This window comes from Canis lupus, chromosome X (assembly GCF_048164855.1).
Source record: "Canis lupus baileyi chromosome X, mCanLup2.hap1, whole genome shotgun sequence".
NCBI classification, from domain to species: Eukaryota; Metazoa; Chordata; class Mammalia; order Carnivora; family Canidae; genus Canis; species Canis lupus.
This window is the reverse complement of record NC_132876.1, coordinates 84,907,272-84,921,964: the sequence shown is the minus strand read 5'-3', so window position 1 is coordinate 84,921,964 and position 14,693 is coordinate 84,907,272. Positions and strand designations below refer to the sequence as shown.

Sequence of the window (14,693 nt, the reverse complement as noted above, 5' to 3'; positions counted from 1 at the left end):
GGATGTGCAATTTCTTATATGTCAATTACACCATAACAAAGGGGGTGAAAACAGCTAAATCAGTACTCAGAGACAGTTATAGCTCTCCCAATGTCTACATTAGAAAAGGAAGCTGTCAAAGTAATGATCTAAGCTTTTACTTTATGAAACCAGAAAAGGAAAAAATTCAATTCAAACTAGCAGGACAGAAATTACAAAGAAAAAAGTGAGAATGAATAAAATCAAGGTTTCCATTACCGGCCACAATGGAGATCTACAACAGCCTCTCTTACTGATTCTTGCAAGGAAAAAGCTCTGGACAAAATATGTAAAGCAACTACTTGAAGGTTCTGAGAAATAAATAAAAGCAGACAGTCTCTGAAGGAGAGTTAAAAGGTAGAGAAGCAGCTCATAGAGTGAGTCTCCCTTTTGTTCTCCCTTATCCTATTGCAAAACTTTGTCCCCATGGTACCTCCACAAGTCCTGAGCTCGTCCAAGGGCTATGCATGCAAAGGCAAGAAAAGCCTCACACCAAAGCTTTAAGAAGTGAACTAAACTAAGATCTAAATCACAGTTCAAGTCAGAGTAACAAATGCATGAGACAGACCCAAAGCAGGACAGCAAAGTCTTTGATAATTGCACAAAGACTTAAATCACCACTCAAGTCTCAAACTAACCCCTGAATGGTGCATACACAGGAAAGATTCAAAGAAGCATGGCAATGGCTCAAATCTGAACTAGATGAAATTAATGCCCATAGGAGGTGAGACAAAACAGGTGGTCTGAATCTAACCAGGCCTATTATGTAACAAAAAAAGATTAAAAACAACAAAACAATCTCCAATAGCTAGGATAGAATCCAAAATTATTCAATATAACAAACAACCAGCAAAAGGTGACCAATTCGTAAGGGAAAAGACAATCAACTGATGCCAGTCCTGAGATCACTCAGGTACTAGAATTATCAGACATTTAAGCAACTACTAAAACTAAGCTCTATGAGATAAAGGTAAATATACATGAAATAAATGGATAAATAGAAGTTCTCAAGAGGGATAGAAACTGTAAAAAAGAAATTGGAATTTACAACTAAAAAACAAAATGATCTGAAATTTAAAAACCAACTCATGGGAGGGACTTAGAATGGCAATGACAGAGGCAAGAGTCAATGAACTTGGAGTTAAACTGACAAAGATGATCTGACCTGCCAATCTGTGGAATAGAGAGAAAAACGACTGGGAAAAATAAAAGGAAAAACAGTATCAGATACCTGTGGGACAATATCAAAAGGCCCAACATTCATGTCATTAGAACCCTCAAAGGAAAAGAGACCACTGCAGAAAAAAAAAAAAAAAAGATCTGAGGAAATAATGGCCAAAAAATGTCCAAATATGGGGGCACCTGGGTGGCTCTGTTAGTTAAACATTGGCCTTCTGCTCAGGTCATGATCCCAGAGTCCTGGGATCAAGTCCCGCTTGAGCTACCTCCTCAGCAACGGAGTCTGCTTCTCCCTCTGACTCTGCTCCTCCCCATACTCATGCTCCCTCTCTAGCTCTCTCTCTCTCTCAAATCTTTAAATACTTAAATATTAATTAAAATAATTTTTAATTTCCAAATTTAGAGAAAGACATAAATTTGCACATCCAAGAAACTTAGCACACCAGAAACAACAAACTCAAAGAAACCCCCAGAATTATTACAATCAAATTGCTGGAAAGCAAACTTGAAAAAAAATCTTGAACAAAAGCACACTGCCTATGAGGAAACAATGATTCAAATGTCTGTGAAGTTGTTATCAGAAACAACACAGGCTAGAAGATAATGGCCTTTCTTTTTGCTTTCAGAATTTTTTTTAGAGGGAGGGGGGAAGGGCACTGGGAGAAGGAGAGGGAGAATCTTAAGCAGGATCCATGCCCAGAGGGGAGCCCCATATAGGGCTCTATCTCACAACTCTGAAATCATGACTTGAGTCAAAATCAAGAGTTGGATACTTAACTGACTGAGCCACCCAGGCAGCTCAATATTAGAGCACCTTAAAAATACTAAAGGTAAAGAAATGTCAACCCAGAATTCTATATCCAGCAAAAATATCCTTCAACAATGAAGATGAAATTTAAACATTCACACAAGGAAAACAAAAGACATTGTCACCAGTAGATTTGTTCTAAGAGAAATGATACAGGATCTTCAGAGTGAAGGGAAATAATATCAGAGGGAAGCACAGAACTTCAGGAATAAATAACAAGCAGCAGAAATGGTAAAATATCTTGGCAAGTATAACAGATTATTTTTTCCTTTTGAATTCTTTGGTATATATGATAGTTGAAAGCAACAACTGTAACATTGTCTAGGAGGTTAAAATGTATATAGATATAATGCATTTGAAAACTATAACAGAGGGAGGGGCAAGATGGCGGAAGAGTAGGGTCCCCAAATTACCTGTCCCCACCAAATTACCTAGATAACCTTCAAATCATCCTGAAAATCTACGAATTCGGCCTGAGATTTAAAGAGAGAACAGCTGGAATGCTACAGTGAGAAGAGTTCGTGCTTCTATCAAGGTAGGAAGACGGGGGGGGGGGGGGGAGAAATAAACAAAAGGCATCCAAGGGGGAGGGGCCCTGCGAGGAGCCGGGCTAAGGCCGGGGCGAGCGCCCCCAGGACAGGAGAGCCCCGTCCCGGAGAAGCAGGAGCTTCACCAATCTTCCCGGGTGGAAAGGCGCCCGCAAGGAGTTAGAGCAAGACCCTAGGAGGGCGGGGATGCCCTCAGGCTCCCTGGGACACTAACAGACTCCTGAGCGCCCAGGAGAGTACGCCGAGCTCCCTAAGGGCTACAGCGCGGGGGACCCGGGAGCAGCTCAGAGGGGCTCGGGCGGCGGCTCCGCGGAGAGGGGGCTGCGCGCCCCCGGAGCAGCTCCGAGGCGGCTCCAGCAGAGGAAGAGGCTCCGTGCGGAGGGGGCTGCGCGGCTCCGGGAGCAGCTCGGAGGGGCTCAGGCCGGGGCTCCGTTGAGGGGGCTGCGCGTGGGACCACGAATCCAACAGCGCAGGCCCGGGAGCCCAGGGCGCGGGGACACAGCTCAGGATGCGGCCTTCCCCACGGGACAGGCAGAGGCCGGAAGGGCCCAGGACCACAAGGACGTTCCTGCCCTGAGCTGAGCAGATAAGCGGCCCCGCCCCCGGAACTTCCAGGCCCTGCAGACAGAGAGCTCCATAGTTAACTGTGGGAGCTGAATCCAGGGCTCCGGAGCTGGCCCCTCCACTGGGGTTGTTCCTCCTGGGGCCTCACGGGTTAAACAACCCCCACTGAGCCCTGCACCAGCAGGGGGAAGAGCAGCTCCCCCAAGTGCTAACACCTGAAAATCAGCACAACAGGCCCCTCCCCCAGAAGACCAGCTAGAAGGACAAGTTCCAGGGGAAGTCAAGGGACTTAAAGTATACAGAAACAGAAGATACTCCCCCCTGTTTTTTGTTTGTTTGGTTTTTTTTTTTTTTTTGCTTTTTGATTTCTGTTTGCTTCCCCCACCCTTTTTTCCCTTTCTTTCTTTTTCTTTCTCTTTTTCTTCTCTTTTTTTCTTTTTTCTTTTTCTCTTTTTCTCTTTTCTTTCCTTCTTTGTCTCCTCTCTTTTTCTCCTTTTCCCAATACAACTTGTTTTTGGCCACTCTGCACTGAGCAAAATGACTAGAAGGAAAACCTCACCTCAAAAGAAAGAATCAGAAACAGTCCTCTCTCCCACAGAGTTACAAAATCTGGATTACAATTCAATGTCAGAAAGCCAATTCAGAAGCACAATTATACAGCTACTGGTGGCTCTAGACAAAAAGCATAAAGGACTCAAGAGACTTCATGACTGCAGAATTTAGATCCAATCAGGCAGAAATTAAAAATCAATTGAATGAGATGCAATCCAAACTAGAAGTCCTAACGACGAGGGTTAACGAGATGGAAGAACAAGTGAGTGACATAGAAGACAAGGTGATGGCAAAGAGGGAAACTGAGGAAAAAAGAGACAAACAAAAGACCATGAAGATAGATTAAGGGAAATAAACGACAGCCTGAGGAAGAAAAACCTACGTTTAATTGGGGTTCCCAAGGGTGCCGAAAGGGACAGAGGGCCAGAATATGTATTTGAACAAATCCTAGCTGAAAACTTTCTTAATCTAGGAAGGGAAACAGGCATTCAGATCCAAGAGATAGAGAGATTCCCCCCCTAAAATTAATAAAAACTGTTCAACACCTCGACATTTAATAGTGAAACTTGCAAATTCCAAAGATAAAGAGAAGATCCTTAAAGCAGCAAGAGACAAAAAATCCCTGACTTTTATGGGGAGGAGTATTAGGGTAACAGCAGACCTCTCCACAGAGACCTGGCAGGCCAGAAAGGACTGGAAAGATATATTCAGGGACCTAAATGAGAAGAACATGCAACCAAGAATACTTTATCCAGCAAGGCTCTCATTCAAAATGGAAGGAGAGATAAAGAGCTTCCAAGACCGGCAGGAACTGAAAGAATATGTGACCTCCAAACCAGCTCTGCAATAAATTTTAAGGGGGACTCTTAAAATTCCCCTTTAAGAAGAAGTTCAGTGGAACAATCCACAAAAACAAAGACTGAATAGATATCATGATGACACTAAACTCATATCTGTCAATAGTAACTCTGAACGTGAACAGGCTTAATGACCCCATCAAAAGGCGCAGGGTTTCAGACTGTATAAAAAAGCAGGACCCATCTATTTGCTGTCTACAAGAGACTCATTTTAGACAGAAGGACACCTACAACCTGAAAATAAAAGGTTGGAGAAGCATTTACCATTCAAATGGTCCTCAAAAGAAAGCAGGGGTAGCCATCCTTATATCAGATAAACTAAAATTTACTCCGAAGACTGTAGTGAAAGATGAAAAGGGACACTATATCATACTTAAAGGATCTATCCAACAAGAGGACCTAACAATCCTCAATATATATGCCCCGAATGTGGGAGCTTCCAAATATTTAAATCAATTAATAACCAAAGTGAAGAAATACTTAGATAATAATACACTTATGCTTGGTGACTTCAATCTAGCTCTTTCTACCCTTGATAGGTCTTCTAAGCACAACATCTCCAAAGAAACAAGAGCTTTAAATGATACACTGGACCAGATGGATTTCACAGATATCTACAGAACTTTACATCCAAACTCAACTGAATACATTCTTCTCAAGTGCACATGGAACTTTTTCCAGAATAGACCACATACTGGGTCACAAATCGAGTCTGAAATGATACCAAAAGATTGTGATCGTCCCCTGCATATTCTCAGACCATAATGCCTTGAAATTAGAACTAAATCACAACAAGAAGTTTGGAAGGACCTCAAACACGTGGAGGTTAAGAACCATCCTGCTAAAAGATGAAAGGGTCAACCAGGAAATTAAGGAAGAATTAAAAAGATTCATGGAAACTAATGAGAATGAAGATACAACCGTTCAAAATCTTTGGGATGCAGCAAAAGCAGTCCTAAGGGGGAAATACATTGCAATACAAGCATCCATTCAAAAACTGGAAAGAACTCAAATACAAAAGCTAACCTTACACCTAAAGGAGCTAGAGGAAAAACAGCAAATAGATCCTACACCCAGCAGAAGAAGAGTTAATTAAGATTCGAGCAGAACTCAACGAAATCGAGACCAGAAGAACTGTGGAACAGATCAACAAAACCAGGAGTTGGTTCTTTGAAAGAATTGAATTAATAAGATAGATAAACTATTAGCCAGCCTTATTAAAAAAAAGAGAGAGAAGACTCAAATTAATAAAATCATGAATGAGAAAGGAGAGATCACTACTAACACCAAGGAAATACAAACGATTTTAAAAACATATTATGAACAGCTATACGCCAATAAATTAGGCAATCTAGAAGAAATGGATGCATTCCTGGAAAGCCACAAACTACCAAAACTGGAACAGGAAGAAATAGAAAACCTGAACAGGCCAATAACCAGGGAGGAAATTGAAGCAGTCATCAAAAACCTCCCAAGACACAAAAGTCCAGGGCCAGATGGCTTCCCAGGGGAATTCTATCAAACGTTTAAAGAAGAAACCATACCTATTCTCCTAAAGCTGTTTGGAAAGATAGAAAGAGATGGAGTACTTCCAAATTCGTTCTATGAGGCCAGCATCACCTTAATTCCAAAACCAGACAAAGACCCCACCAAAAAGGAGAATTACAGACCAATATCCCTGATGAACATGGATGCAAAAATTCTCAACAAGATACTAGCCAATAGGATCCAACAGTACATTAAGAAAATTATTCACCATGACCAAGTAGGATTTATCCCCGGGACACAAGGCTGGCTCAACACTCGTAAAACAATCAATGTGATTCATCATATCAGCAAGAGAAAAACCAAGAACCATATGATCCTCTCATTAGATGCAGAGAAAGCATTTGACAAAATACAGCATCCATTCCTGATCAAAACTCTTCAGAGTGTAGGGATAGAGGGAACATTCCTCAACATCTTAGAAGCCATCTATGAAAAGCCCACAGCAAATATCATTCTCAATGGGGAAGCACTGGGAGCCTTTCCCCTAAGATCAGGAACAAGACAGGGATGTCCACTCTCACCACTGCTATTCAATATAGTACTGGAAGTCCTGGCCTCAGCAATCAGACAACAAAAAGACATCAAAGGCATTCAAATTGGCAAAGAAGAAGTCAAACTCTCCCTCTTTGCCGATGACATGATACTGTACATAGAAAACCCAAAAGCCTCCACCCCAAGATTGCTAGAACTCATACAGCAATTTGGTAGCGTGGCAGGATACAAAATCAATGCCCAGAAATCAATGGCATTTCTATACACTAACAATGAGACTGAAGAAAGAGAAATGAAGGAGTCAATCCCATTTACAATTGCACCCAAAAGCATAAGATACCTAGGAATAAACCTAACCAAAGAGGTAAAGGATCTATACCCTAAAAACTATAGAACACTTCTGAAAGAAATTGAGGAAGACACAAAGAGATGGAAAAAATATTCCATGCTCATGGATCGGCAGAATTAATATTGTGAAAATGTCGATGTTACCCAGGGCAATTTACACGTTTAATGCAATCCCTATCAAAATACCATGGACTTTCTTCAGAGAGTTAGAACAAATTATTTTAAAGGTTGTGTGGAATCAGAAAAGACTCCGAATAGCCAGGGCAATTTTAAAAAAGAAAACCATAGCTGGGAGCATCACAATGCCAGATTTCAGGTTGTACTACAAAGCTGTGGTTATCAAGACAGTGTGGTACTGGCACAAAAACAGACACATAGATCAATGGAACAGAATAGAGAACCCAGAAGTGGACCCTGAACTTTATGGTCAACTAATATTCGATAAAGGAGGAAAGACTATCCATTGGAAGAAAGACAGTCTCTTCAATAAATGGTGCTGGGAAAATTGGACATCCACATGCAGAAGAATGAAAGTAGACCACTCTCTTGCACCATACACAAAGATAAACTCAAAATGGATGAAAGATCTAAATGTGAGACAAGATTCCATCAATATCCTAGAGGAGAACACAGGCAACACCCTTTCTGAACTCAGCCACAGTAACTTCTTGCAAGATACATCCACGAAGGCAAAAGAAACAAAAGCAAAAATGAACTATTGGGACTTCATCGAGATAAAAAGCTTTTGCACAGCAAAGGATACAGTCAACAAAACTAAAAGACAACCTACAGAATGGGAGAAGATATTTGCAAATGACGTATCAGATAAAGGGCTAGTTTCCAAGATCTATAAAGAACTTATTAAACTCAACACCAAAGAAACAAACAATCCAATCATGACATGGGCAAAAGACATGAAGAGAAATCTCACAGAGGAAGACATAGACATGGCCAACATGCACATGAGAAAATGCTCTGCATCACTTGCCATCAGGGAAATACAAATCAAAACCACAATGAGATACCACCTCACAGCAGTGAGAATGGGGAAAATTAACAAGGCAGGAAACCACAAATGTTGGAGAGGATGTGGAGAAAAGGGAACCCTCTTACACTGTTGGTGGGAATGTGAAGGTGCAACCACTCTGGAAAACTGTGTGGAGGTTCCTCAAAGAGTTAAAAATAGACCTGCCCTACCACCCAGCAATTGCACTGTTGGGGATTTATCCCAAAGATTTAGATGCAATGAAACGCCGGGACACCTGCACCCCGATGTTTATAGCAGCAATGTCCACAATAGCCAAACTGTGGAAGGAGCCTCGGTGTCCATCGAAAGATGAATGGATAAAGAAGATGTGGTTTATGTATACAATGGATTACTCAGCCATTAGAAACGACAAATACCCACCATTTGCTTCAACGTGGATGGAACTGGAGGGTATTATGCTGCGTGAAATGAGTCAATCGGAGAAGGACAAACATTATATGTTCTCATTCATTTGGGGAATATAAATAATATTGAAAGGGAATAGAAGGGAAGGGAGAAGAAATGGGTAAGAAATATCAGAAAGGGAGACAGAACATAAAGACTCCTAACTCTGGGAAACTAACTAGGGGTGGTGGAAGGGGAGGAGGGCGGGAGGTGGGGGTGAATGGGTGACGGGCACTGAGGGGGGCACTTGGCGGGATGAGCACTGGGTGTTATTCTATATGTTGGCAAATTGAACACCAATAAAAAATAAATTTATTATTAAAAAATAAATAAATTTGTAGTTTTGACTATTTAAAAAAAAATGTTGCCATGGCAACCTGTGTTGCAAAGGCCCCCCAGTGGGACATCACTGGAACAGCTGGTGACATTTGAACACAGTGTGTTAGATATGAGAACCATATCAACGTGAAAGTTCCCAATTGTGATAACAGCAGTGGGTTATACAAGAGAATACTGGTTTTTAGAAAATATATGGTGATGTGTTAATGGGTGAAGGAACATTGTGCCTCCAGTCTTAAATGGTTCAGAATAAATGGATTTAAATATAAGTATATGCATATAGATAATAAATAGATGTAGACACAGAACATGACAAACCAAACGGGGTGAAATGCAACCAACTCGTGAATCTGGGCAGAGTCTATAGAAGCTTCTGGTATTAATCTTGAAATTTTCTATAAATTTGAAACTATATCAAAATTAAAAATTATTAAAACAAAAAATAAAATGTAAGTCTAAGTAAAATGTAAAAGGTTAACTTACACACCAGATCTTAATCCCTAGAGCAACTATTAAACTAAAAAAAATAGATTAAGGAGATATTGTCAAAAAATAAATATGTTAAAAAATAAAAATAAATATGTTGAGGGGCACTTGAGTGGCTCAGTTGGTTAAGCAGCCGACTTTGGCTCAGGTCTGACTTGGGCTCAGGTCACAATCCTGGACTATTGGGCTCCCTGCTGGGCAGGGAGTGCTTCTCCCTTTCCTTCTGTCTGCTACTCACCCACTCTTTCTCTCTTGCTCTCTCTCTCTAACAAATAAATATTTTTAAAAGTATGTTGAAAATAGAATATTTAAATTGCAACTGCATTTCCTATGTAAGACTCATGCATTCAAAACTACAATATTCCTGAGAGAGATTTTAAAAGACCAAAATAAATTGAGAGAGATATCATGTTCGTGAATTGGAAGACTCAATATTGTTAGTATTTCAATGATCCACAGATTCAGTTCAATCCCAAAGAAAATTCCCGCAGGCTATTATGTAGAAACTGACAAGCTGATGCTAAAATTTACATGAAGATATCAAGGACCCAGAATAGCCAAAACATTATGAAAAGGAAGAACAAAGTTGGAAGATTCATACCACTTCATCTGAACATTTAATGTAAGGCTTTAGTAATTAAGAAGTGTGGTATAGGCGTGTAGACCTGTCGCTCAACTGTTTTCAACAAGGGGCCCAGGTAAACTGATAGAGGAAATACAGTCTTTTCAAAAATGCTGCTGGAATAACTGAATATGCACACACACACACAAAAGAACATTGAGGGGCACCTGGGTGGCTGAGTCCATTAAGTAAGCATCTGCCTTTGACTCAGGTCATGATCGCAGTGTCCTGGGATCAAGCCCTGCATCAAGCTGCTTGGTGGGGAGCCGGCTTCTCCCTTTCCCTGCCACTCCCACTGCTTGTGGGCACACACGCATGCACATGCTCTCTCTTTCTCTCTGTGTCAAACGGATAAATAATCTTAAAAAAAAGAACACTGATCCTTACCTCACACCTGGTAAGAAATACTTCTCTCGTTATGTCCATTGGCCTAAATATAAGAGCTAAAATTGTAAATCTTCTGAATGAAATCATATGAGAAGCTCTTTGTTACCATCGATTAGAGAATTGTTTAATAGGGCACAAAAGGCATGAATCATAAAAGAAAAGCTTGATAAATAGGGCATTATCAAAAGAATGTCTTGTTTTGAAAGACATTATTAAAAACAAACCACAGTTTGGGAGTAAATATGTGGAAAACACGGCGCTGATAAAAGACTTGCATCCAGAATATATGAAGAACTCTTAAACATTGCATAGCAACAAAAATGGCAAAACATTATGGCAAACAGTTCACCCAAGATATGCAGATGGCAAATAGGCACATGAAAAGACGCTAAACATTAGTTATTGGAGAAATGCAAATTAAAATCAAAATGAGATGCTCCAACACAGCTACTAGAAAGACTAACCATGTTCGTAATACCAAGAGCTAGCAAGGATGTAAAACACCTAGAACTCCCATGTTGTTGTTGGTCGACAAAAATGGTCAGCCATGCAGGGAACCGGTGTGATGATGTCTTGTGAAGTTAAACATACATTTACCATAAGACCAAACAATCCCAGTCAAGATATTTACCCAAGAAGATGAAAACATGTCCAAACAGCTGAACATGAAGGTTCATACAGGCTTCCTTTAGTAACCAAAAATTTTTAAAAATTCTAAAGTGTGTAAACTGCTTAATAAAACAAACAGATATAACATTATTCACCTTTGAAAAGGACAAAATGCTGATAATACATCAAACATGGATGAACTTAAAAGTCATTAAGGTAAGTGAAAAAAGCAACACACATAAGGTTATTTACCGTAAGAGGCACTTATAAGGTATTACAGAAAGGATAAAACTAGAAGAATAGAAATGACAAGTGTCCAAATCCCAGATATGAGAGAAAGAAGTTGAATTACAACAGGGCAAAGAGATCCCTTAGGGGAATGCAAAGGTCCAATATATTGAACCTGGTGGTATTACAAGACTAACACTTTCTCAATATACAAAACTGTATACCTAACAATGGTGAACTTCAAAAAATATAAATTATACCTCAATAAAGCTCACTTAAAAAAACAAGAGTCACATCACCATAAATATAAAACGAAAATATGTGAGTAATACACATGGGGATTATGTTAAAACTTTATCACATACAACCAAATACCATATGATGCTACTTATGAATTTCCTTTAATTAAAATACCTATTAAGCATTAAGGACAAACAATATTAACAAGTAGTGACCTCTAGTTAATGACAGGCCTGTGGAAGTATTTCGGGGTGAAGTGTACTGATCTCCGAAACTTACTATGAAACTCATCACAAAAAGAAAAGGGACTGGGCAGCCCCGGTGGCGCAGCGGCTTAGCACCGCCTAAGCCTGGGGTGTGGTCCTGGAGACCCCGGGTGGGGTCCCGCGTCGGGCTCTTTGCATGGAGCCAGCTTCTCCCTCTGCCTGTGTCTCTGCCTCTCTCTCTGTGTCTCTATGAATAAATAGATAAAATCTTAAAAAAAAAGGGACTGATGGAAGGACAGAGGAATTAGTAGTACACAGACAAACAGAAGAAAAAGCAAATACAGCAAAATGTACATTGTAGCATCTAGGGGGAATTCTATGGGTGTTCAAACTATAATTCTTTCACTTGTTTGGCATGAAAATTTTTATAATAAAATGTTGGGGGGGAAACTAAATAAAGAACAGCAGAGGAAACCCAAAGTAAGTAGAAAAAAGGAAATAAAGGTAAAAGAGAAGTGAACAAAACAGAAAACAAAACACAGGGAAAACGCAGAAAGGCAAAGACCTTTCTCTGAAGAGCTCAACAACCTTCTGATGAACTTCAGACTTCACACTACTACATGGGACAATTCATTTTTAAAAAAATATTTTATTTATTTTTTCATGAGAGACAGAGAGAGAGAGAGAGAGAGAGAGAGAGAGAGATGGGCAGAGACACAGGCAGAGGGAGAAGCAGGCTCCATGCAGGGAGCCCCATGTGGGACTCGATCCCGGGACTCCAGGATCACGCCCCTGGGCCGAAGGCAGGCGCTAAACCACTGAGCTACCCAGGGCTCCCCCATGACTGGAAAATTCAGGTTATAGTGAGGCCACTCTTGAGACTAACCATTCCTAGAAGATTTATCTCAGAAAAACCAGAGAATTTTTTTTAGGATTTATTTATTTGAGAGAGACAGAGAACGAGCAGGGAGAGTGGGAGGGGGAGAGGAAGACGAACAGGTGCCCAGCTGAGTGCACAGCCTGACATAGGGCTCAATTCCAAGACCCTAAAATCATGACCTGAGCCAAAATCAAGAGCCCAACCAACTGAGGCACCCAGAGGCGCCATTAGAACAACTAGAGAATTTATGGGACCTGCCAGAAACTTCCTCCAGGGCCCAGGGGAATTAGCAGTCCCGAAGTAGCCTGAAGTCTCGAACAATGGGGAAAGGGAAAACAAGGGAGTCCAGTAGTGAGTCCACGTGCTCCTGTCTTCCCACCCCACCTGATCCCATGCCCCTGGGTGAGGCCTGGCCATGTCTCCCTGTGCCTTTGAACCCTTGTCAGGGGATACTGAAACCAGTGGATCTCAACTGGACATGGGCATCAGAACTGTCTGGAGCGTCACTCAAAATACACAGAACCAGTACCACCCGAGGCTTTCTGAAACCATTTCCACATGGTGGTGGGCCTACGCGTGAGTATCGTGAGGGGTCCACAGGTCACTATGTGATACACCTTGGGGTAACAAAGACTGTATTAAGAAATATTTTATTGTCAACAACAAAAACAGTGATAGCATCTACTGAAAGCTCCCAGGGTGCCAGGCACCCTTCTTGGTGCTTTACATTCATCCACTCATGAAATTCTAACAATCCTGTAAGTTCTAGCATGAGCCCCATTCTACAAACAGGGGAAAAAAAAAAAAAAAAAAGAGACTCTGAGTCAAGTGCGCAGAGGGACAGCTAGTGAGCAAAGAAGCCAGAAATCAAATCCAGGCTCTGAGCTCCAAAGCCCAAGCTGCTGACGGCTGGCTGCAGATGGACACAGAACCTCATTCCTCTGCTCTTCTCCAAAAGGAAAAAATACTTACCGAATGTTCCCACACCTGGATGGGTAAGAATGAGATGCAGGTACTCTCTAGGGCTCTGTGTTCCAGGCAGAAAATCAGCCAGAGACACATAGCTCCGTTTAAAAGAAGCTACCAGATGGAATGCAGGCACAGAAGCTCAGCTCTATTGGGCTGCCTCTTTTGGCTGAGGTCATGATCTCAAGATCGTGATAGAGAGCCCGAGTCAGGCTCCACACTCAGTGTAGAGTCCACCTGAGATTCTCTCTCCCTCTCCTCCTATGCCTCTGCCCCCTCCCCTTGCTTGCTCTCTCTAAATAAATAATATATAAAATCTTCAAAAAAAAAAAAAAAGCACCTTAGATATACTGGTTACCCTTATAAATGTAACAGGAAAACTACAAATAACAACTTAACAGACATTGCGAAGATCTGAGGAGAAGGCCACGGTGTAACTGAGCTAAATCCTCATTTTCCATATAGAGGGGAGATCACATAGAAATCTCCAGAAATGCAGGTGTGAAGGCATTCCCGGGACCCAGGAGGTGACCCTCAGCAGAATTACAAACAGAAACCGAGAGAAGAGGCAGGCAGCCCTTGGAGGTGTGGCTGGGGATGTGCTGACGCGACCCGTCTCCTGTACTGCCCGCGCTGACAATGAGCATGCTCACGGTTACTTTCAGTATGACACAGATTTTCACATAAGGCAACTGGACTCGAGGCAACTGGACTGTGCCTCTGAGTTTGCGCTTCCTCCTCCCAGGGCACCACTGAACTGAGAATGGGACTTGGACATTTCAATACCTGGAAAGCCCTGGAGGCAGGGAAAAGTATGCCACGGGGAGAGCAAAAAGCCTGAGGAATCTGTGCAAGGCAGCAGTGGGTATGAGGTTGACGGAGCAATGAAGAGGACGCCGTACCCCCACACAGCCCTGGGAGAAGCTACAGGGAGGTGGGTGAGGGCCAGCCCAGGGAGGCCCTGAGGAAGAGGGTGCACAGCCCAGCAGAGGAGGGCTCTGGGGCAGCCGTCCGGGAGACACGAGGGGTCGTGGCCGGGCCAGAGTGCAGTAGAGCCAGGGCTCTGCAGCTAAACTCCAAACCCCCGTGCAGAGCGGATTCACATGTGTAAGCTGAGGTGGCCCCCGAGAGCCTGCTTAGAGCCGGGGCTGCAGGTCACAGAGCACACCCGGTAGTCCCAGGGCTCTAGACAGATGTCTTCGGACAGGCCCACAGAGACGCCACTGTGAGTGCGCAAGGAACGGGGGCAGACCGGCATCTGAAGAGCATGTGGAGCGCTCGAGGGACCCAGACCAACCAAACCCACGACCAAGGCAAAGAGCAGCTGTGCCCAGGATGGCGGCCAAGCTCCGTGAAGCAGGCTGCCTGGGAGTAACGTCCTGTC

At 42.3% G+C, this 14,693-nt stretch overlaps 2 protein-coding genes across 20 annotated transcripts in view; one reads left to right on the top strand and one right to left on the bottom strand.

The window, feature by feature from the left end:
- The window catches only part of KRBOX4 (KRAB box domain containing 4), a 42,293-nt gene extending 34,464 nt beyond the window's left edge, over window positions 1-7,829 (top strand). Inside the window, exon 6 of one of the 2 annotated variants that reach the window (XM_072815807.1) lies at window positions 5,066-7,829. In XM_072815807.1, the coding sequence (XP_072671908.1) occupies window positions 5,066-5,106 (41 nt within the window). In that variant the 3' untranslated portion in view covers window positions 5,107-7,829. Of the gene's footprint in view, window positions 1-2,440; window positions 2,553-5,065 lie in introns of those variants that run through there. The other variant, XM_072815806.1, reaches the window with a different exon arrangement.
- ZNF674 (zinc finger protein 674) overlaps window positions 1-14,693 on the bottom strand; it is a 31,651-nt gene that overhangs the window by 8,616 nt on the left and 8,342 nt on the right. The window lies entirely within an intron of this gene.